General features: G+C 44.2%; 2 protein-coding genes across 2 annotated transcripts in view; both read left to right on the forward strand.

The window, feature by feature from the left end:
• LOC130473929 (E3 ubiquitin-protein ligase RNF146-like) overlaps nucleotides 1–22,744 on the forward strand; it is a 171,912-nt gene that overhangs the window by 88,996 nt on the left and 60,172 nt on the right. The window lies entirely within an intron of this gene.
• On the forward strand, nucleotides 12,628–22,574 carry LOC130473928 (torsin-1A-interacting protein 2-like). The gene is made up of 4 exons (XM_056845575.1): nucleotides 12,628–12,746; nucleotides 15,498–16,085; nucleotides 19,442–19,573; nucleotides 21,593–22,574. The coding sequence occupies exons 1-4, from the start codon at nucleotides 12,713–12,715 to the stop codon at nucleotides 22,375–22,377; spliced, it is 1,539 nt and encodes a 512-aa protein (XP_056701553.1). The 5' UTR covers nucleotides 12,628–12,712; the 3' UTR covers nucleotides 22,378–22,574.

Consider the following 22,744-nt stretch of genomic DNA (forward strand, 5'->3'; position numbering starts at 1 on the left):
ACCTGGGCTGAAGAAAGACCTTGCATTCATGGCCCATTAACAATGCTGATTTCTCCACACCCATCTCTCCCCTGGACATCACAGACTTCTGCATATCACACCTAATCCCATCAAGCCTGCTATTCACATTTACGTACTGCTCCTCTACTTAAAGACCGATGGATTCACATTCTAGCTGTATCTGAAAAGGTGAGCTGTGGCTCACGAAAGCTCAAACCCTACCAGAAAATATTTTTGTTAGTCTTTAATGTGCTACTGGACTCTTGCCCTTTTTTGACTTCTGCAAACAGACTAACATGGCTACCCACTGTGTATTATTTAGTGTGTGTGTTAAGTGCCGTCAAGTCACTTCCGACTCATGGCGACCCTATGAATGAAAGTCCTCCAAAATGTCCTATCTTTGACAGCCCTGCTCAGATCCTGCAAATTGAAGGCCATGGCTTCCTTTATTGGGTCAATCCATCTCTTGTTGGGTCTTCCTCTTTTCCTGCTGGCCTCAACTTTTCCTATCATGACGGTCTTTTCCAGTGACTCTTGTCGTCTCATGACGTGACCAAAATACGACAGCCTCAGTTTAGTTATTTTAGCTTCTAGGGTCAGTTCAGGCTTGATTTAATCTAATACCCACTGATTTGTCTTTTTGGCAGTCCACGGAATCCGTAACAATCTCCTCCAACACCACATTTCAAAGGAACCTATTTTCTTCCTATCAGCTTTCTTCACTGTCCAGTTTTCACACCCATACATCGTAATAGGGAATACGATGGCATGAATTAATCGTCTTGGTGGCCAGTGACACATCCTTACACTTCAAAATCTTTTCTAGCTCCTTCATGGCTGCCCTTCCCAGTCTCAATCTCCTTCTAATTTCTTCTAATTATTTAGTAGCCAATGATAAATAACATAGTCGGAGGTTGGAAGATTAACTATCTGTTTATTGTGGCCAAAATAATGCAGTCGGGTGTGATTGCCCCAAAACAAGCAGGGCAACTCACGGACCAGAACAAAGGATTGCCACGACATTTATAACCTCTGGTCAGGGGTGTGACAATATCCGTAATGCAGAGCCTAGGCCCACAAAGACCCAATGATGGACACCTTTGGATTAGCATAGGCCTATCAGTGGGGGTTGAGGCGGGGAGTCAGGTGGCTACATGATCTGGGACGGGGAACCGAAACTTAACATTCCTTAAGCGGTAGGTAATTCTGGGCCATGTATGGGTGGAAGGCTGTACCAGACACAGAGAGCCTGATTGACTGACTCATGACTCCCGGGTGCCACCTTCCCAAAGCCCTCGTGTGTGTGCACATGAATACATAGTGTTTCAAACCAGCTTTTATACTCTAGGCCTAGCATTTCCATAAGAGCAATTATGCAAACTGAATACAAAAGCATACATTCAAATAATAATAATGATTACAGGCATTACATCACGAGGACGGCCAGGGGGGCAGCAGAAATGAAAACAACACGTCCAGCGGCCTATTCACCATCGACGAGTGTACAGTCCATTGCTCAAACTGATACAATCTCTAATTGACACTGTCCTTCAGTGTTACTCCTCGGAAGATGCCTGCCATGGCTGCTGGCGAAACGTCAGGAAAGAAAATACCAAGACCACGGTCACACAGCCCGGATAACCTACAAGAACCGATGGACTCCGACCGTGAAAGCCTTCGACAATCTCTAATTGTATTGCTTTGTAGCACTTGCTCTCTCACGTTCAGCTTTCGCACCGCCCAAAGGATGCGCTTTCGATCCATTTTCAATCCACTTTGAAGGTGGATTTTGCTGTGTGAATTGGCAAACTCCACTTGCAAACAATGGGCGAAAACACACGGTCGCTTTAGCCTCCTTTCTTCCCTGTTCCAGCCAGGATTCAGCCAGGATCGGTTCAGCCAAATGCATGCGTTTGATCCTGGCTGAATCCTAGCTGAAACAGGGAAGAAAGGAGGCTAAGGCAACCATGCGTTTTTGCCCGAAGCCCCCTGAAACCAATGGGCAAAAACGCACGGTTGCTTTAGCCTCCTTTCTTCCCTGTTCCAGCCAGGATTCAGCCAGGATCAAACGCATGCATTTGGCTGAACCGATCCTGGCTGAATCCTGGCTGGAACAGGGAAGAAAGGAGGCTAAAGCGACCGTGCATTTTCGTCCAATGGTTGAGGTGCAGTGAAAGTGGATTGAAAGTGCATTATTTGGGCTGTGTAATCAAAGCCCTAGTTTGAGCTGTAGTCTTTCTTTCTTTTCTTTCTTTCTTTCCTTTCTTTCTTTCTTTCTTTCTTTCTTTCTTTCTTTCTTTCTTTCTTTCTTTCTTTCTTTCTTTCTTTCTTTCTTTCTTCTCTTTCTCCCTCCTTGACTTATAACCCACCCTCCCTAGCACGCTGGCTCGGGGCGGGTCACATCATTTTAAAATACAACAACCGATAAATATCCATGATAAAACCAACAATAAAAGTCTAAAACCCTAACACGATGGCGCACCAAGTCTAAAACGGTAGGGACCGTACAGATGGCAACCCTTTGCTTGTGTTGTTCCCACTCAAGGAGGAGAAGGGGGGGAGGCCAGTAAGATGGTATAGGTAATATAAGCTGATGAATTGAGGCGGCTGTCCTCAATTGTAGGCCTGGTGGAAAAGCTCTGTCTTGCAGGCCCTGCAGAAGACTTTCAGATCCTTCTCTCTAGTCTCCACGTCAGTAAATGCCGCTGGGGTGGAATGTGGCCTGCTGGAGGCTCTCTGGTTTATAGGGTGGCCAACTCTAGCTTGGAAAGTTCCTGGAGATTTGAGGACAGCGCATGGGGAGGGCCTTCCATTCCTGTCCTCCAGAGCTGCCACTATCTATGGAGGGGCTGATCTCTGTGGTATAGAGATCAGTTGGAATTCCAGGAGAACCCCGTGTCCCACTTGGAGACTGGTAACTCTAGACCTCTCTCTGCCCCTCCATTAATCTATTACAAATACGAGGCCTCTTGAATGTGCAGGGTAATCCTAGGCGTGTTTACTTAGGAGCAAGTTCCACTGGGTTCAGTGGAACTTTCTCCTGAGTAAGTGTGCATATCATTGTACCCATAGCGACACAGTGTGCAAAAACCCTGCCCAGGCGTCCTGTGTTCAATTTAAAACAATGAGGTTCCCTCTTAAATATTTCTTCTTTGTTCATTTTGTTTCCAACATCTTTCTGGTTCCGCAGCTACATTTTGCACCAAGGTTAGTAACTTTACCGAAAACTGAAATTCCAAGCTGGATTACAAATTCCAGTAAACTGAGCTATTAAGATTAAAGTGTCCAATTTGCTTTTCACTGGTCCGCTTTAAATTCTAGATTTGTTACAAAAAAGAGCAGTGTAGGGTAGAAAAATGTTTTGTTGTTAGCTGTTGTGAGTGAATTCTAAGTTAGCATAAATGAAGCCCTCTTTCTTTTCTGCAAGGCTCTTCTCTGGCTAAAAAATGAACCTTTGTACCCTGACAAGTGTTTCTGCTGGCTTTGTTTTTCTAAAAATACTAATTGTCAAAGAAGACTAGGTGTCTGTCCTTAAGTATTGATAAGGGGGTACAGAGTAGAAATTTGACTAACCCTCCCCGCAGCTTTTTAGAAGCTAGATACAATTTCTTAGTTGTATATGCCAATGCTTTCTTCTGTCTAATTGGATGGGATAATTTTACTTTTCTACTTCTTCCCTAGTAACGCTGTGATATTATTAAAACTATAAAAGTTGTAGGCATAATGAGCTCAGTAGTACTTCCCTGTCTTCAAGTTACTTAGACTAGGAGAATTTCTCAGCTCGAGCTTTTAATAAAGCATTATGTTAATGGCTCTGTTTTGTTTGGAGTGCATCATTGGGAAACCCTCCTTAGAACCTGCAGTAAATTCCCCAACTGTTTTGGGACCTTGGCTGACAGGCAAGGCGTACATAGCACATAAAACAACAATATAAAATGTGTTATACATTACTCAGACTGAAACAATTAATCACTAATTATATTTCTTATAGCACCTGCTCTCTTTCTCATATTCAGCTCAGCTCAAAGTCCTACTTTGGACTGTAGATGTCCTTCTCTCTACTTCCTTGTCTCCACATGCAGCTGTTACATGTGTGTCTGTGAAAAGGACTGATGGGAAACTGTATTAATGTTAAAAGCAAATTTTAATTAGGAAAGGAAATTGGTGTTTGAAAAACCAAAAAAAGTTGTTTGTTTTAATATTTTAACTGCTTCAGTACAAGTGAATGTAATTTATATGGCTGAGCATTTAGTTAGAGCCAAAAGGATTTTCTGGGCAACTCTTCAAGGTATGTGAGCACGAAAGCTTTAATGTAAACTTTACTCAGATAGGTCGATTCAGGGTTATTATCCTGCATAAATCTTTGCAGAATCTGTTTGCTCTTATTGTTTTGCAGTTTGGGCATCTTAATGGAAACAGCATATTCAAATGCCTAGTCTAAATAAACATTTGAGTAGAAAAACTCCCAAATGCCACAAAGATTCTTGAAGATCTATCTAGCAACAAGTTTTTTTTACTGATAAACTGATAAGAATTTCTCAGTGTGAAATATGTAGCCCCAATTGTGTGTCTATAATGTATCTCAAAGGGACATCATGAGTTTAATTACCAGTAACTAATGTTGTGCTTGGATTGGTTGCCAATACATATTTATCTGTTTCCCTGCTCCTCAGGGCTTATATTGGCCAAGGGTACAGCTTCACAACCTAGGCTGCTTCCCCACAGTAGTAATTCAAGGTCCACGTGGTAGTTCTCCCTGCATAGCCCCTGCAATCCATTGCCACACGAGCACCTCTGAATTCCCAGCTATCTTTTTTTTAAAGCAAGTTTCCAGCCCTTTTCCTTATACACATATAATCAGGTGGAGACCTGTGGATAAATGGCAAAGCAACAGTTTGGCATCTAGAAGGTCTCAGGTTCAGTCCTCAATATCTCCAGCTAAAAGGATCAGGTGATTTGAGAGACCTATACCTAAGGCCCTGGAGAGCTACTGCCAGTCTTAGACACTACTGAACATTAGTCTGGTTTAAAAAAAAATCATTCTATTCATTTATAACCTGCCTTTCTCTGCAGCGGGGACCCAAAGTGGCTTATGTTGTTCTCCTCTTATCAATTTTATCACAACAACTCTGTCAGGTAGGTTAGGCTGAGTGTGCGTGAGACTGGCCCAAGGTCACTCAGCAAGTTTCCAGGGCAGAGAGGGGATTCGAACCTGGGTCTCCCAGAACCTAGTCCAACACTGTAACTTCTAAACCACACTGGCTCTTTAGTATAAGGTAGCTTCATGTGTTCACAGGTACTTGTTCATGTGTATGGAAGCCGTACATGCAGGGAGAATCCACATGTTGCCCAATTTATATGAAACAGTGATGTGATTGTTAGGTGCATTGTGGGACTGCCCACTCCTGATATGTGTAGTTGGCTGGTTCCCAGTTTGTGTGGATGCCGTGTCTGAAGAGCGCTACTAATATATCCAGACATCCTAGAGGTCTAGTTTTCAAGGAACCTAGTTTTCAAGGAATAGTATGGACACCTCAGACAGTTTATGAAACAACCTGGAGCTGAAACTAAGCAATACAATAATTCCTCTGAGCCCAGCCTTGGCTGGGGAGAGCGGAGTAGAAATTTAATAAAATAACAACAAGTTGCTCTTGTGCCTGTTCACAAGGCTATAAAACATCCTGTACAACGATGGTGTTATATAAGCACAAGTAACAATATAATTCGGCTGTATACACCTATTCTCGGTTCCCATGTATATCTTAAACAAAGGAAGCTTGGATACCAGTTTTCTTTGGCAAGAGATACAAAGGCTTATTCATGTTGTATTTCACTTGGTCCTGTCAAAAATAAATGACTTGTAAGCTTACAACCTCTGTTCTCCAGGGTTCCTGTCTTTCCCAATCCAACATGTTTCTTTCATGACATTTCCATTGTAGGTACCTCTGAACATCTGATCTACTTTTACCTGTTTGGAATGCCCTCCCTGGACATATGCATAAATTATGTTACTGAATTTCCTATTTGCATTTCCTAACCCAGTTCTTGTCTGATACACCGGACAGTATGGAAAACACTTGCTCCTGTCTCATCGAATCCTAATCTAGGAGTCATGTATCTCATTCTGGATATGGAAAAAAAACAGATACTGTAGGTAGGCCTGTAGCTACAGGGCCACCCCAATAATTGTTGTGCTACTGCCGGCAGGCTTAAACTGCATAACTGTGCCTGGGAATTATGGCATCTTTTGGCAGGTGGATTGGGCTGTGATTGTGGGAGGAGATGCGCTACACATTGCTGTCCCCCTCCACAGCATGCACAATGAGCACTGAGCCTACATCTGGTGGGAGGAAGGGATGGTGATGTTGTGTCATATGCTGCTTTCAGAGCAGATAATTAAATCAGGCTAGTGGGCCAGCCTCAGCCTTGTATAACCTCCCAGCCAAGGCTCCTTCTTAGGGTTGCCAGCCTCCAGGTACTAGCTGGAGATCTCCCACTATTACAACTGATCTCCAGCCAACAGAGATCTGTTCAACTGGAGAAAATGGCCATTTGGCAATTGGACTCTATAGCACTGAAGTCCCTCCCCTCTCCAAACCCCGCCCCAGCTGATAGGTGAATTGTCAAACTCAGGCGTCCATCCCTAGCATCCCAATAATAGATACGCTCAGGCAGGGGATCCTAAACAATGCTAATTTATTAGGAGCAAAAAGACAGATTAAAAGAAGCTGACCACCCCACGGGCGAGTGAGGCTATTAATGGGGTTACATACAAGAGCTGAAGTATAAAAACATTCTAGGCAGAGAAAGAGCAACAAGGCGCGGAAGCTGTGTGGTAACAATTCCCAGAGAATGAAGTCATAATAGTGATAATCACATTTGTACACAGGATCGGAAGCCTGAGAACTCAACCTTGAGCGCCAGCCAGCTCCTGACCCTGACAGGCAGCCAGCCTCTGGCCTGCACCTGGCAGATCTCTACTCCAGCAGGCAGCAAAGGCCTGACATGAATTGATCTCTATCAGCTGGAGATCAGTTGTAATAGCAGGAGATCTCCAGCTAGTACCTGGAGGTTGGCAACCCTACAACCCAAGCTGAATTCTTTTTAAATCCCATAGATTCCATTGGGAGCAGTAAGATGCCTGGTTCCTTTCTATTGAAACCGGTGATTGTTAAATGGCTTAACCGTGACTAGATTGTGTTCTATTATTGTTTTAATTAAACAGTTCTTTGCCTCCTCAAAGCAACAACCAATAGGGGGAAAAATGATTTGGAAAAAGAAGTTCCCGGTTGTTGCTGGCTTCCTTTGCATGAAACTTTGTCCCCCTGGTGGCAAAACAAAAAAAAGGTAAATTTCTTTACACTCGCCTTTCTCTCTCCCTTTCATACCTTCTGCGAATTGTTACATTGGCTGCGCGTGTCTTGTGGGAGCTTTCTTCAAAAAGGAGTGCATGATTTTGTCCTTGCAACCAAAGCAGACTGTATTCAATCCGATCTTTGCACCAGAGATACCATGCTGTCAAAAATTCCGAAAGGGCAGGTCTCACTCTCCACAGCCTGCGTTTCATGGTCCTTTGACCCCGCTATTTATTATTTTATTTCCACAACATCCAATATAAATTAGTTTCGGAGGGTAGCCGTGTTGGTCGGCAGCACAACAGTTAGATTCGATTCCAGTAGCACCTTAGGGACTGACAAGATTTTCAGGGTATGAGCTTTCGAGCGTCAAAGCTCCCTCTCGTATCTGACGAAGGGAGCTGTGTCTCTCGAAATCTGGCACCCTGAAAATCTTGTCGGTCTCTTTAAGGTGCTACTGGAATCAAATCTAACTCAAATATAAATGTTTGTCTAGTGAAGACACGCTACATGCACGTGACAATGTGGACTCCAGCCCGCTGAAAACTTATGCTGGGATAAAATCCTAAGAACATAAGAAAAGCCCTGCTGGATCAGACCAAGGCCCATCAAGTCCAGCAGTCTGTTCACACAGTGGCCAACCAGGTGCCTCCAGGAAGCCCCCAAACAAGACGACTGCAGCAGCGCCATCCTGCCTGTGTCCCACAGCACCTAAGATAATAGGCCTTATCCTGGAGAGAATAGGTGTGCATCATGACTAGTATCCATTTTAACTAGTAGCCATGAATACCCCTTTCCTCCATGAACATGTCCACTTCCCTCTTAAAGCCTTCCAAGTTGGCAGCCATCACCACATCCTGGGGCAGGGAGTTCCACGATTTAACAATGTGTTGTGTGAAGAAATACTTCCTTTTATCTGTTTTGAATCTCTCACCCTCCAGCTTCCAGGTGACCCCGCTTTCTGGTATTATGGGAGAGGGAAAAAAACGTCTCCCTGTCCACTCTCTCCAAACCATGCATAATTTTATAGACCTCTATCCTGTCTCCCCTCCGCCGCCTTCTTTCCAAGCGAAACAGCCCTAAGAGTTTTAATCGCTCCTCATAGGGCAGTTGCTCTAAGCCCCCCTGCTCGTTTTGGTTGCTCAGTCCTGTTTGTCTGCCAGGACTCTCCTGCTTATCTGTGTTAAGTAGTAGAAAAGGGCAAGAGTCCAGTAGCACCTTAAAGACTAACAAGAATATTTTCTGGTAGGGTAGGAGCTTTTGTGAGCCACAGCTCACTTCCAATATAAAAGGGCAAGAGTCCAGTAGCACCTTAAAGACTAACAAGAATATTTTCTGGTAGGGTAGGAGCTTTCGTGAGCCACAGCTCACTTCCAATATAAAAGGGCAAGAGTCCAGTAGCACCTTAAAGACTAACAAGAATATTTTCTGGTAGGGTAGGAGCTTTCGTGAGCCACAGCTCACTTCTTCAGTATCTACAGTGCGTAGCCGTGTTAGTCTGTCTGCAGTAGTAGATACGGGCAAGAGTGCAGTAGCACCTTAAAGACTAACAAGAATATTTTCTGGTAGGGTAGGAGCTTTCGTGAGCCACAGCTCACTTCCAATATAAAAGGGCAAGAGTGCAGTAGCACCTTAAAGACTAACAAGAATATTTTCTGGTAGGGTAGGAGCTTTCGTGAGCCACAGCTCACTTCTTCAGTATCTACAGTGCATAGCCGTGTTAGTCTGTCTGCAGTAGTAGATACGGGCAAGAGTGCAGTAGCACCTTAAAGACTAACAAAAATATTTTCTGGTAGGGTAGGAGCTTTCGTGAGCCACAGCTCACTTCTTCAGTATCTACAGTGCGTAGCCGTGTTAGTCTGTCTGCAGTAGTAGATACGGGCAACCTTAAAGACTAACAAGAATATTTTCTGGTAGGGTAGGAGCTTTCGTGAGCCACAGCTCACTTCTTCAGTATCTACAGTGCGTAGCCGTGTTAGTCTGTCTGCAGTAGTAGATACGGGCAAGAGTGCAGTAGCACCTTAAAGACTAACAAAAATATTTTCTGGTAGGGTAGGAGCTTTCGTGAGCCACAGGCTCACGAAAGCTCCTACCCTACCAGAAAATATTTTTGTTAGTCTTTAAGGTGCTACTGCACTCCTGCCCGTATCTATCTATCTATCTATCTATCTATCTATCTATCTATCTGTCTATCTATCTTGGGATATCTTAATATGATTGACAGCTGTGGCTCACGAAAGCTCCTACCCTACCAGAAAATATTTTTGTTAGTCTTTAAGGTGCTACTGGACTCTTGCCCGTATCTATCTATCTATCTATCTATCTATCTATCTATCTTAATATGATTGACAGCTGTGGCTCACGAAAGCTCCTACCCTACCAGAAAATATATTTGTTAGTCTTTAAGGTGCTACTGCACTCCTGCCCGTATCTATCTATCTATCTATCTATCTATCTATCTATCTATCTATCTATCTATCTTCTATCTGGGATATCTTAATATGATTGACAGCTGTGGCTCACGAAAGCTCCTACCCTACCAGAAAATATTTTTGTTAGTCTTTAAGGTGCTACTGGACTCTTGCCCGTATCTATCTATCTATCTATCTATCTATCTATCTATCTATCTATCTATCTATCTATCTAGGGATATCTTAATATGATTGACAGCTGTGGCTCACGAAAGCTCCTACCCTACCAGAAAATATTTTTGTTAGTCTTTAAGGTGCTACTGGACTCTTGCCCTTTTCTGCTACTGCAGACAGACTAACACGGCCACCCACTGTGAATTGTCTGCGTTGAGACCCGGGAAACGTGGCCAGAAAGCGAGAGTTCCAAGTTGGAAGGAGCACGACTGAACTCCGACCCGGAAACGCCTCCTGGCTCCAGACGCCCCTTTGTGTCGCCAATGGTCGCGGAGGGGGACAGAAAACTACACGTCCCAGCATTCCATGGAGCAGCTTCCTGCGGCTGGAATCGAAGGTCGCGTTGACGTCGAAAGGAACTCAGGGCAGGGGCCGGTGACTGCCCGGCTGCGAGTTTGGTTTCCAGCGGAGGAACCGGGGGGAGACAGTGGGCTGAATCTGGGCGTTGCAGTTTCTATGCAAAACAACGACCAGGAGCAGAGAATAGGCATGGGCACCCGGGAAGCGCCTGCTTGAACTAACTTTCTGCAAAGAAGACGGGGATTCCTCTTTCGCTTTTGTTTCCTGATCGGTCCTGAGAAGAGCAATCGGTCAGGAGGAGGTAAGGAGAGAGAAATTTGGTTCGCCTGAGGATGTGGGTATTGCAGTCCAAATCTGTGTTCGGGGAGAAGGAATTTAGTGATTAGCGTACAAGGGGATCCGTTTGCTTTCCCCACGTGCCTGAATTTATTCTCTCTTAATCTTGTCGAAGGCTTTCACGGTCAGAGTTCATTGGTTCTTGTAGGTTATCCGGGCTGTGTGACCGTGGTCTTGGTATTTTCTTTCCTGACGTTTCGCCCGCAGCTGTGGCCGGCATCTTCAGAGGAGTAACACTGAAGGACAGTGTCTCTCAGTGTCAGGTGTGTAGGAAGAGTAATATATAGTCAGAAGGGGGTTGGGTTTGAGCTGAGTCATTGTCCTGCAAAGTATTAAAGGTAATGTGCTAGTCATTGTCCTGTAAGTATCAAGCTAATGTGCTAATGAGGGTGTGGTATGTTAATATGGAACCATTGTATCCTGAAGTGATCTGTTAATGTGTGAAGGCCAAAGCTACTCTGCATGGCTATTGTGGACTGTAGTCTTTGTTAGTCTGGAGGTTTTTTAGGCTTGGCTTCCTGTCCTAAAAAGCCTCCAGACTAACAAAGACTATAGTCAACAATAGCCATGCAGATTAGCTTTGGACTTCACACATTAACAGATCACTTCAGGATACAATGGTTCCATATTAACATACCACACCGTCATTAGCACATTATCTTGATACTTCCAGGACAATGATTAGCACATTACCTTTGATACTTTGCAAGACAATGACTCAGCTCAAACCCAACCCCCTTCTGACTATATATTACTCTTTCTACACCCTTGACACTGAGAGACACTGTCCTTCAGTGTTACTCCTCTGAAGATGCCTGCCACAGTTGCTGGCAAAACGTCAGGAAAGAAAATTCCAAGACCACGGTTACACAGCCCGGATAACCTACAAGAACCAATTTCTCTCTCTTATTTAACATAGATACAGGTAAGAGTCCAGTAGCACCTTAAAGACTAACAAAAATATTTTCTGGTAGGGTAGGAGCTTTCGTGAGCCACAGCTGTCAATCATATTAAGATATCCCATGGTTGGTAGGTAGGTAGGTAGGTAGGTAGATAGATAGATAGATAGATACGGGCAAGAGTACAGTAGCACCTTAAAGACTAACAAAAATATTTTCTGGTAGGGTATGAGTTTTCGTGAGCCACAGCTCACTTCTTCAGATACCATACTTCTTCAGAAAGCTCATACCCTACCAGAAAATATTTTTGTTAGTCTTTAAGGTGCTGCTGGACTCTTGCTCTTTTCTACTACTGCAGACAGACTAACACGGCTACCCACTGTAATTATTTAACGTAAGTCTACAGAGGAAGATTTCTGTTAAGTTTATCAGCATGTTTGATATGCTTAAAAGAAAAAAGCTTAAGGTCAGACATTAGGTAACACCACTGTAACTCTTTCCACATCTAAGTGATTTTTTTTTTCGTAGTAAGGAATCACATCTGAAGGGGATTTGTGAGGAAGCTTGTATGTGTGTGAGAGAGCACACAAACACATTAACATCATATGAGACCATCCTGAGATAAACCTGCTACTTGAAACTGACAAATCGAGGCTTCTACCTGCTTGTTTCTTGAGAATTTTGTTGAAGAAAATCTTTTGTTTTCCTTCTTCTAACAGTAGTACTTTATAGTCAGAGGGAACTTTCTTTCTGTTTACAAACAGTGAGCAAAATAGTCATCTATGTATGCACAGATTGCTTTTGCTGGCAGTGTAGCAGTATTTTAAAGTTCGACATATTGCCTATAGATCCATGCACAGTTCCATGTAAGTAGCATATGGGGTCCTAGAGCTCTTTTTGAGATATACAGCTGTGAATGGCAGAAACAAACTAGTTTAGAAATTTGCGAGGAAAAAAGTGTGACTGTTTATTTAGGAAGAAGTTTTGTATTATTTAACGAGCCACTTCTAGCATTGATTTTAGTTTGTTTCTTTTAGCTGGATCTGTATATATAGATATTCCAAGACCACAGGGGGATGGTATGGACGATCCGTTTGCAACCTGTCCAGCCATTCAGAATTGACAAAATCCCCAAAGTGAAACCAAATAAATTTAAAAAATCAAAACTCAGGAGAAGATGGCAGAGCAGTTCACACCCACTGCTCAAGGAGGTATGTTTGGATATCACATGTGTTGCATACTTGACTGGTCCAGAAGGGGGTGGGGAATCCCTACCAAAAAAACCATGAACGTGTAAAAGGAAAGAAGAACATAGTCCAGCAGATTCAAGTCTTGATTAACTTTGTCTTCAATGAGGATCGGATGGCAGATGTTTATGAGGCCCTAGAGAACAAAACATTCTACCTCTGCTGAACATCTCCCTACTCTATTAAAGATGGAGGGGCATTTCTCCCCCAGTTTGGAAGTAACAACTTCAATGAGACCAAGTAGGAGCCAAAGGAATGACCATGTCCTTAGTTAATTTTAGTTCTAGGATCAACATAGCTGGCTAAAGCCATACATTTATTTATTTAACTTCATTTTTACCCCGCCTTTTACCCTCAGTAGGGACCCAAGCAGGTTTTTCTTGCTCTGTCTTTTATTTTATCCTCACAACGACCCTGTGAGGTAGGTTTGGGCTGAGAGTATGTGACTGGCCCAAGGTTACCCAGTGAGCTTCCATGGGTAGAGTGGGGGTTTGAACCTGGTCTCCCAGAACATAAGAAAAGCCCTGCTGGATCAGACCAAGGCCCATCAAGTCCAGCAGTCTGTTCACACAGTGGCCAACCAGGTACCTCCAGGAAGCCCTCAAACAAGACGACTGCAGCAGCACCGTCCTGCCTGTGTTCCACAGCAGCTAAGATAATAGGCATGCTCCTCTGATCCTGGAAAGAATATGTATGCATCATGACTAGTATCCATTTTAACTAGTAGCCATGAATATCCCTTTCTTCCATGAACATGTCCACTCCCCTCTTAAAGCCTTCCAAGTTGGCAGCCATCACCACATTTTGGGGTCTGACACTTTGACCACTGCACCACTCAGTATGTGGTAGGTGGTTGTCTCAGTAAATCCTCAGGGTTTTGGTCTTCAACTTCAAGAAAATAAGCTTGAAAGTGGTGGAGACTAGTAGTCACTTCTGATAGGTAGAAAGCAGACTGGGAAAAGTTGGAGGGAGAAGTCCAGTCAGCTGCAACATTTTCAGTATTCCCTTCAGCCAGTTTCGCAGTACAATCCTATGCAGAGGTCGGCACTGTCAGACTTGTAGCGTGAAATGGGATAAAACCACTTGGAGCTCATTGGATAAAGGGTAGGATATAAATGTGATAGATGCTGTCCAACGGCAAAACCCAATGGGGAGGGTACGGTGGCTTGGTGCACAACATGTGAAGCTGCCTTGTACTGAATCAGACCCTGGTCCGTCAAAGTCAGTATTGCCTACTCAGACCGGCAGCGGCTCTCCAGGGTCTCAGGCAGAGGTCTTTCACACCACCTACTTGCCTGGTCCCTTTAACTGGAGATGCTGGGGATTGAACCTGGGACCTTCTGCATGCCAAGCAGATGCTCTACCACTGAGCCACAGCCCCTCCCCAGTATTGTCTACTCAGACCAGCAGCGGATCTCCAGGGTTTCAGGCAGGGGTCTTTCACATCACCTTCCTGCCTAGTGTCTTTAACTGGAGATGCCGGGGATTGAACCTGGGATCTTCTGCATGCCAAGCAGATGCTCTACCACTGAGATTCACCCCCTCCCCTCCTAAAGTGGTACAGCTTTGTATGCAGAATGGCCCAAGTTCAGTTCCTAGCATCTCCAGTTAAAAGGATCAGGCAGCAGGTGATGTGAAAGGCCTCAGGGGGTGTCTGCTGGTCAATGTAGACAATACCAGTGGCCTGACTCAGTGTGGAGGAGGGAGATCTGGGGATAGGCTTCCACCCAAAAGAAATCTGAAAAATGGGGGAGTGGAGGACCACTGTGGAGGTTGCTGTGCTTCTTGCTTGGTCTCAGATATGGAGGGGATGGGGGGGTTCAAGTCCCCCAGGTCCTTCACATCCCATTGAGCTACTCCCTCCTCTCTCAGGTGTCTCTGTGTCTTGACTGCCTAAAGAGGAAGTGTCCCAACTGCATCCTCCTCAGCCTGAGGTGTCAGAGCCCAACCTGGTCTCCTGCAATGCCATCTCCTGTTCCCTCCTTGTGAGACTTCCTGCTCTCACGAACCCTCCCTCTTCTCCTTGGGCCTGGAATCGAGGCTGACAAGTGCCCCTAAGTGAACACACACAAAGCTTATGCTGAATCAGGCCCCTGGTCCATCAAAGTCAGTATTGTCTACTCAGACCGGCAGCGGCTCTCCAGGGTCTCAGGCAGAGGTCTTTCGCATCACCTACTTGCGGGCTCAAAGGCCCGCTGCCATGCAAAGGCATGCCTGGGTGGGCTGACATCTGGTGGGGCATGTCCCTGCCAGCCAGTGGATCAGTGCTGCCACACTTGCTGGTTGAGGCCTTGCCCATGACGTCTTTGGGGGAGGGTCCTGGCTTCTGGACACTCAGTGTAAGGCAGCTTAAATAAGGGCCATGTCTCAAGTATCTTCCTTGCATGCAGAAGATGCCAGGTTCAATCTCTGGCATCTCTGGTTCCAAGGATCAAGTGGTAGGCAATGTGAAAATCATCTCGTTGAGACCTTGGAGAGCGTCTTCCAATCAAAGTAGATACTGACCTTGAGAGACGAGTGGTCTGACTCACCCTAAGGCAGCTTTGTGGGTTCATCCATAGTGCTTATTTGAAATAGCAACTTGTAAGCATTCACTCTGTGAACTATAGGAGTTCCTCTGCATGGGACTATAATTAGCTTCTTAAGGACATAAATGATTTTGAAGTTGCAAATTATTTCACGAAGCCAACCATTTGACATGCTGGCCCTTAACAGGTTACCCTGAAGACCAGGAGCTGATGTCACAGAAGATGATGACCATCCAGCCCTCAGATTGTGACACAATTAATACCCCCCAAAATACAACTCAAGAGACTAGTCCAGTAGACACAGCTGAAGAGACAGAGACGTTGGGTCCTCTCTACTATGAGTCAAATAGTTTGACTGGGAATTCCTCTAGAGTAGATGAAGAAGATTCTGCAAGAGAAAAGCCCTTTGGTTCTAATGGAATTTTGATGGAGAGAGAGACTGGTGACCACCCAGAATGCAACATGGAATCCCCGTCTCATCCAGTGAGCTTACCTGATTCTTCTGTAGACGAAGATACAGTGAATTCTTTAGACGATAGCAGTGAAAGGACTGGACATTCAACCCAAGCTGTGCTTCAGGATTCCCCAACGGAAGAAACCGATAACTTATCCGAAACCATCCTTGAAGAACAAGTGAGTCCCATGGGATCGCTTGGCCAGAATGCCTCTGAGCATCTGGATCCTGAAGAAATTAAAGAGGATATGTTGGAAGAGGAAATGGAGAAATTAATTCAAAAACTTGACGGCACAGAGGACAAGAAGATCTTGACTGAAGGTGAGACAATCATTTTTTCTTGATAAGGAAGCTCTATAAACTATTCAACTTGTTCTTTAAAATTTGTCAGCAAAGAAATCCCCAAGTCAGGAAGCTCTATAAACTATTCAACTTGGTTTTTGTTTATTATTGTGCTCCCCTTACACACCTTACAAGGAGTATGTCAATCTTAAATTTGTCAGCAAAGAAATCCCCAAGTCAGGTCTAGTGAATTTTAATTATGCACTTGGAATAAGGTATGCAAATAAGGTATGCATAAAATGGAGTCCAGCTATGGGATTTTTAAAAGATGGTACCGTGTTGAATGTGTGATTCTTGGGTCCTTGTTACGAAGTGAATGAGATAAGGCGTCATAAATTTAAACAGGACATCGAGGTTTTGAACTGGAGGCCAAGGGGATAGAACTGGGAGGAAAAACATGACTGACTGCCCTTTGGGTGCACCAAAATACTCTTGCCTCTACATTTTTGTCAGGTTTCTGTCTACTACTACGAGGTTCAAAGCAAAATGGATGAAAGCATTCGTTTTCCACCCTTAACAGGAAATAGTATGTTCTGTGTTTTAACTGGGTACTCTGCAGTATGATGACAGCCCTGCAGATTTCTAAAACTTCACACAAAGGGCTAGGCGGTGCTGTACAGTGGCAATACCACTTCCAAAGTGATTTGTCGAAATGGATCCCTATTTTGAACAGTGTATGGAAAGAGTGAGGCCTGGTCTATATATGCAGTAGGATGAGGTGGGAGAATAAACAATACCACTGCAGGTGGGGAAGAGTTCTATTTATTTATTTATTTATTTATTTATTTATTTATTTTTTCAAATTTGTAGCCTGCCCTCATCCCCAGCAAGCCAGGCTCAGGGTAGGTAAGAACCACTAAAATACATAAAATCGTCAATATCATTAAAACATCAACAACCTCAGAAACATCAAGAACCTCAGAAAACAACGGTAAAACCTCATAATGCAGTCATAAAGAGGTGGCCTTAAAATTTACCCAGGTGCCACCGTGTAGCAAAATATTAGCAGGTCAACTCCCGACAGAGGTCAAGAGGGGGATGGAGAGGCCAGTAATGTTTCCCCATGTGAAAACTTGTACGACTAAAAATTAGCACACCGTGAGAAAGGTTTTTTTTCCTGGCCCTTCTCATGCTATACTGGTTTTTCACTCCCAGGGAATTATTAAGGTGGTGGCAGCGGTGATGGCGGGGGGGGGGGGGATCTTGGAGAACTGTGATCCTTCTCTACAGTTTTAAGTGGTACAGTCCATTCTGTCACATCAACACTTTGCTGTGCTACTGCCTCATTCTGGTACAGGCCTAGACGACATCTGGGTGTGTTCTCTTTTTGTTAGGCCTCTTATCAGGCCTCATAGCTACAGAAGGCTAACACAGATGAGGCCTGAGAGGGTGAAGCTGTTGATCTCCGTGCTCCTTAGCTATTTATCTTCCAACAAACTGTTTATCTTCCAACCAGTCCCTGTTGAATAGATTTTGCTAGGCCATTGGGACTTTGCCAGACTCTGGTTTTAAATGAGATGCACCTCCATTGTCTGCTTCTTCTTCCGGAATGCTAGTGCTGGAATCTCACACCTACAGCAATTCAACATGAGCCTGTCAGCACCTAACACCAAAGACTGACAAGGCAGGGGCTTAAGATATGAAAATTTTTGCATTTTTGTAACATCTCGCCTGATGAAGAGTTCTGATGAGCTCGAAAGCTTGTGCGTCATTTTGATTAGCCCTAAAGAAAGGTCTTACATGGACTGCATTTTCTAGGTATGCATTCGAAATTCTGTAAGCCTAGTATATGACCAATCTTGATCCATTCTGTATCAATGATTATTCTTGAGCTACAGAGGCTATCTTCAGGCCCATATTTAGTTTGGCCCTTAGCAAGACAAGATGATAGTGCAATCCTAAGAACGCTTTTCTGTGAGTAAGCGCCACTGAATAGACTTGAGTAGGATTCTGAGTAGACCGGTTTAGGATTGCTCTTCAAGTCTCCGTTATGTCTCGTATGGTTCACACCAGCTTGGCAACACTCCACTGAATCCTGTGTTTACCCAGTACATCCTACTGAATTCAATGGGTCTTCTTCCTGGGTACATGAGTGTAAGTGTGCAGCATTTACCTGGATCCTAGACATGTTTGCTCCGAAGTATGATCTGCTGTTTTCAGTGTTGTTGCTCCTAGGTGATTGTGTTTAAGACTGTAGTCTTATAGACAGATTCTCGGCATTTTTGTTTAGAGTTAAGTCTCACTGAATTCAGTAGTACTTCTTTCCAAGTCCAGATGCTTACTTTGCAGTTTTGAGCATTAATGACCTCGAAATGATTCCACTGAACTTGGCGGGACTTAGCTCTGAGTAAACTTGCTTAGTATTTGGCTGTAAATATATATTAGGATGGGGTTGTTTGAGGACATTTCTTCAGAATGAAAATGTTTCCTCTGCAGCAAAGGTGAAGCTGTTCAGATATTGGGGAGGGGGGAGTGTGTGTTTGTGTTGCTTGTTGTAACAGGCCTTTGGAAAGGCTTCAACCGACAGAAAACCCTGTTCTGTTCCTCTGTGGCTGGCCCTCCTAATTTGCACTGTATGATCACGTTATTTGACTCAGCCTTACTAGCTACTAGTCCACAAATATTTTCAGTAGCTCACTTGACCACACGTAATCTCTGTTACAGGATGAGTATCCCTTATCTGGACTGCTTGGGACCAGAAGTGGTCTGTATTTCGGATCTTTCTGTATTTTGGAATACTTTGGAATTTTTGCATATGCATAATGCGATATCTTGGGGATGGCACCCAAGTCTAAACACAGAATTCAGTTATGTTTTATACATACTTCATACACAATAGCCTGAATGTAATTTTAAACAAACATCAAGAACCTCAGAAAACAACGGTAAAACCTCATAATGCAGTCATAAAGAGGTGGCCTTAAAATTTACCCAGGTGCCACCGTGTAGCCAAATATTAGCAGGTCAACCCCCCACAGAGGTCAAGAGGGGGGGGGATGCTGAGGGCCTGTGAGTAATGCCTGCATGCCGGCTCAAAAGGTCCGGATTTCGGATCAGTCCGGATATCTGATGTCCGGATTAGGGATACTCGAGCTGTAGTAACATTTGGTCTCTGCCAGGTGACTTGGAAGCAATTCTTTCTCACCTCAAGGTATTTACAAGCCTGGTTTGACATGTTCAGCCTGTCATTTATAGTCTCTCCACCCAAATAGGTTATCTTTACCTTTCTTCTGCATGCCGTCTGTATGTTGATGGGGCCTGCTCACCACCTCTTTAATTTCAGTAACTGGAGAAGTTATTTCCAGGACCACTCAAGTGCCTTTTCTCACATGCAGGGCACCCTGCCTGCAAAACGGAGACTGAACCCTCTCCAGAAGATACCAGCCAGCGCCTTTCACAAGAAGTAAGGAAGCAGAGCCGAGTGCAGGAATGCATGAAGAAGTATCATCGATCTTTTCTAGGCAATGGTGAGAGCAACCTTGGCCTCAAATAAGCAAAGGACTGGCAAAAAGAACAGAAAAAAAGACAAACAATTACATGATTTGCAGAGAAACTGCTAGTTCAAGTCCTTGCACTATTTGAAATGTCATTCTGATTGTTAATGTTCAAAAACTTAGTATCCACTATTAGTTAGAAGTTATTGCTTAAGCAAACAGCTGCCACAGTCAGATCACGAACCTCATGATCTGATGGGGGACATCAGGGCCCTCCGGGATCTTACGGAGTTCCGCAGAGCCTGCAAAATGGAACTATTCTGCCTGGCCTATAACTGAGAGCAGTCACAAGTTGTCCCATCGTTTTCTGGCCTCTGTGGGGGTTCAATCTGCTTGTCCAGTCCCATGGTGGCTACTGTCATCTTATTGGAATGCCATCTTGTTAGGATGCTGTGTTTTAATTTTTATGATTTAGGGTTTTTTATGTGGTTTAAGAGGTTGTTACCCACCCTGGGCCTGGCTTGACTGGGAATGAGGGCGGGCTATACATTTGAAAAATAATAAAAACAATAATAAAAAAGATAACAGTAGTAGGAAAGAACAAGAGGATGACCCAGTGCCGCACTATGTGTGGCCGCCTATCAGTTTTTCTGCTGGTGAAAGAGTGAGGAGGGGCCCCCATTTCACTACAGAAAAGGTTGTGTCAGGGATTAGGGACCCATGTGGACAAAAGCTATATGGGATATGAAGAGGAACAGAGGAAGTGCAAGCAGAAAAACTGATAGGATCCAGCCCTATATCTTTCCCTCCGTCTCCTGATGCGCTCCTTCGTGCGTGGAATTTCTCTGCCACCCACAGCCATCCTGCATGTGGAAAGTTGTGCACATTCCTAAGCATGTCCCAAGTTATTTGCAGCAAAAGCACCTGAACAGATTTCTTACTGATGAAGATCAATCTGTTATGAGAAAGATGTGGCTGCCCCTGAAAATGGCAACCGCTTATGTAGGTATTTTAGTTAAACAAATAACTCTCCTGTAGTGCATAGAAGGACATACCAGTGTCGTGGCACCAAGATATTTCACTTTTTTTTTTTAGATCCACACCACTACCTTGGGGAATTAGTTGTAAGGAGTTTAAATATGTTCGATTTAGAAGGGGAGCAAGAGGGATGTTACAGGTCAGAAGGGAGCATTTTGGCGTGCATAGCAATCCTCTGCACCATCACAAAGTATTTATACCTTGCTCTTCCTGGCACTGCCGGGCTCAGGGTGGCTTCCAACAAAATGAATATAATAAGCCAGATAAATATATCAGTATTAAAACATACAACTAAGAACTTTAACGCCAAACCCAAATTAAACGTAGATGGCGCCCTAACTCAGTAACTAGCTCCTATAAAATGTCCTCAGCCGAGGAGGTTGGCCAAAGATGGAAATCAGAAAGGTCAATTACCTTCAGGCAGTCCACCAGATCAAGGCCAGGAAAAAGACAACAGCACTTGTTTCTGCTTGTAAAAAATGCATTTTTGCATGAAAGGCCATTCATTGCAAAGAAAGCCACTACTATTTTAAAATAAAAGTGGGGAACTGTATTTACAGTGATTGCAATGGTATTTTTTCCTGCAGCAGTTATGATTTTAAATTACTCCAGTGAGGTCACTGGTTGTTGTGGATACATTATCTAGGTCTTATGTTGGAGTAAAATTAAAAATTAAGGCAGAACTGGATACTATACATGGAAATTTTATGTTTATGAGACCTTATTCCGGACCCTTTACATTGATGTAACTGCAACTGGTCCTGAAGAAACAGATTATGTAAACAGATTATTTAGTAGGAATGAGCTCACCATATGAGGCCTCCTTCCCATTTTGAAGATCATGAGACACTTCTTAAAGAAACCATAAAGACAGGAGGTATTTTCAGTACGATTAAAGCAGCTATCATCATGACCCCATTGCTATGTGTGTATTTTGATTTGCATGTTGGCACATTAAACGGAATCATGCTTTTTTTGTCTGTCTCCACTCCATTTCCACCCCCTCCCCATTAGGCCTTGGCTATTTACTGGGAGTTGGTGTGGCTCTGATTGCCGTTTTCATAAGCTGCAGTGGATATTACACTTCCCGGCCTGAAAACATGCGAAAACCCCCAGCTGTGGAGGCCTTCTTGCAAAGATTTGATCCCCTAAAGGACAGCTTCCCAGGTCAAAGCCCTCACCTGTGGGGACGGGTGCGGAAAGTCCTTCAGAAGCACCTCAATACCTCCCACCACAATGAACCGGCCATCTTAATCTTCACCGCTGCCCAGGAAGGCAAATCAACCTTGAAGTGCCTGAGCGCCCAGATAGCCAACGCTTACTCCTCATCTCTCCAGAGTAGCACAGTACAGGTAGACGGAGCTTCTAAATCCGCTCTGAGCAGCGACGATGCCAAGCTGGCAATTGATGAGGAGCTGAGCAGTGGTTTCCATGGAGACAGGAAGGCCGCAGTAGTCCATCAGTTTGAATCCCTGCCCGCCGGTTCCACCTTGATTTTTTACAAGTACTGTGACCACGAGACTGCAGCTTTCAAAGACGTGGCGCTGATTTTGACTGTTCTTCTGGAGGACGACAAATTGGAAGCGAACGTCGGCCTGCAGGATGTGGAAGAGAAGGTACGGGACTTCCTCTGGGCCAAGTTCACCAACACAGACACTCCCAGCTCCTACAACCACATGGACACAGATAAATTGAGTGGACTGTGGAGCCGCATATCCCACCTGGTCTTGCCAGTTTTGCCGGTCCAAACGGTAGAAGATGTCGGCTGCCCTTTGCAAACCAGACCACAAGGTGAATAAGGTGGGGCTTCAAGAGAAAGCCAGAAAGCTCCGAGGCATTTGCACCAACAGGAAAGCCTTTTTAAAAAAGAGGCTATAAGCCAGACAGCAGCATTAATGTGGTGAGCTTATATTAGATCAATTATGCATTAATGGGGCGTCTGTTTTGGATCCTTCTTAGCATTAGAGAAGAAACCTTAACTGGGTTTCTTTTGTAACTGCTTCGCTGTTTGTGTCGCAATCAAAGGACCTTAAAAAAAATTACGTAGAGAAAAGCAGGTAGTAACTTTGCACCTTGTATATCTGGAATGTTTTTGCTGCTGAAGGAAAATGGAAAGAGTATGAAGACAGAAAAAACTCTTGGCAGAATTTGCCCTTTGTAAAAGTC

The sequence above is a fragment of the Euleptes europaea genome, chromosome 2 (assembly GCF_029931775.1).
Source record: "Euleptes europaea isolate rEulEur1 chromosome 2, rEulEur1.hap1, whole genome shotgun sequence".
NCBI classification, from domain to species: domain Eukaryota; kingdom Metazoa; phylum Chordata; class Lepidosauria; order Squamata; family Sphaerodactylidae; genus Euleptes; species Euleptes europaea.

Excerpts from the sequence above, each read along its gene's own strand:
- LOC130473928 (XM_056845575.1), top strand. The coding sequence starts at position 12,713 with ATGGCAGAGCAGTTCACACCCACTGCTCAAGGAG. Across the intron at positions 16,086-19,441 it reads CAAGAAGATCTTGACTGAAG|GGCACCCTGCCTGCAAAACG; the intron begins GTGAGACAATCA and ends TCTCACATGCAG. Across the intron at positions 19,574-21,592 it reads TCGATCTTTTCTAGGCAATG|GCCTTGGCTATTTACTGGGA; the intron begins GTGAGAGCAACC and ends CCTCCCCATTAG.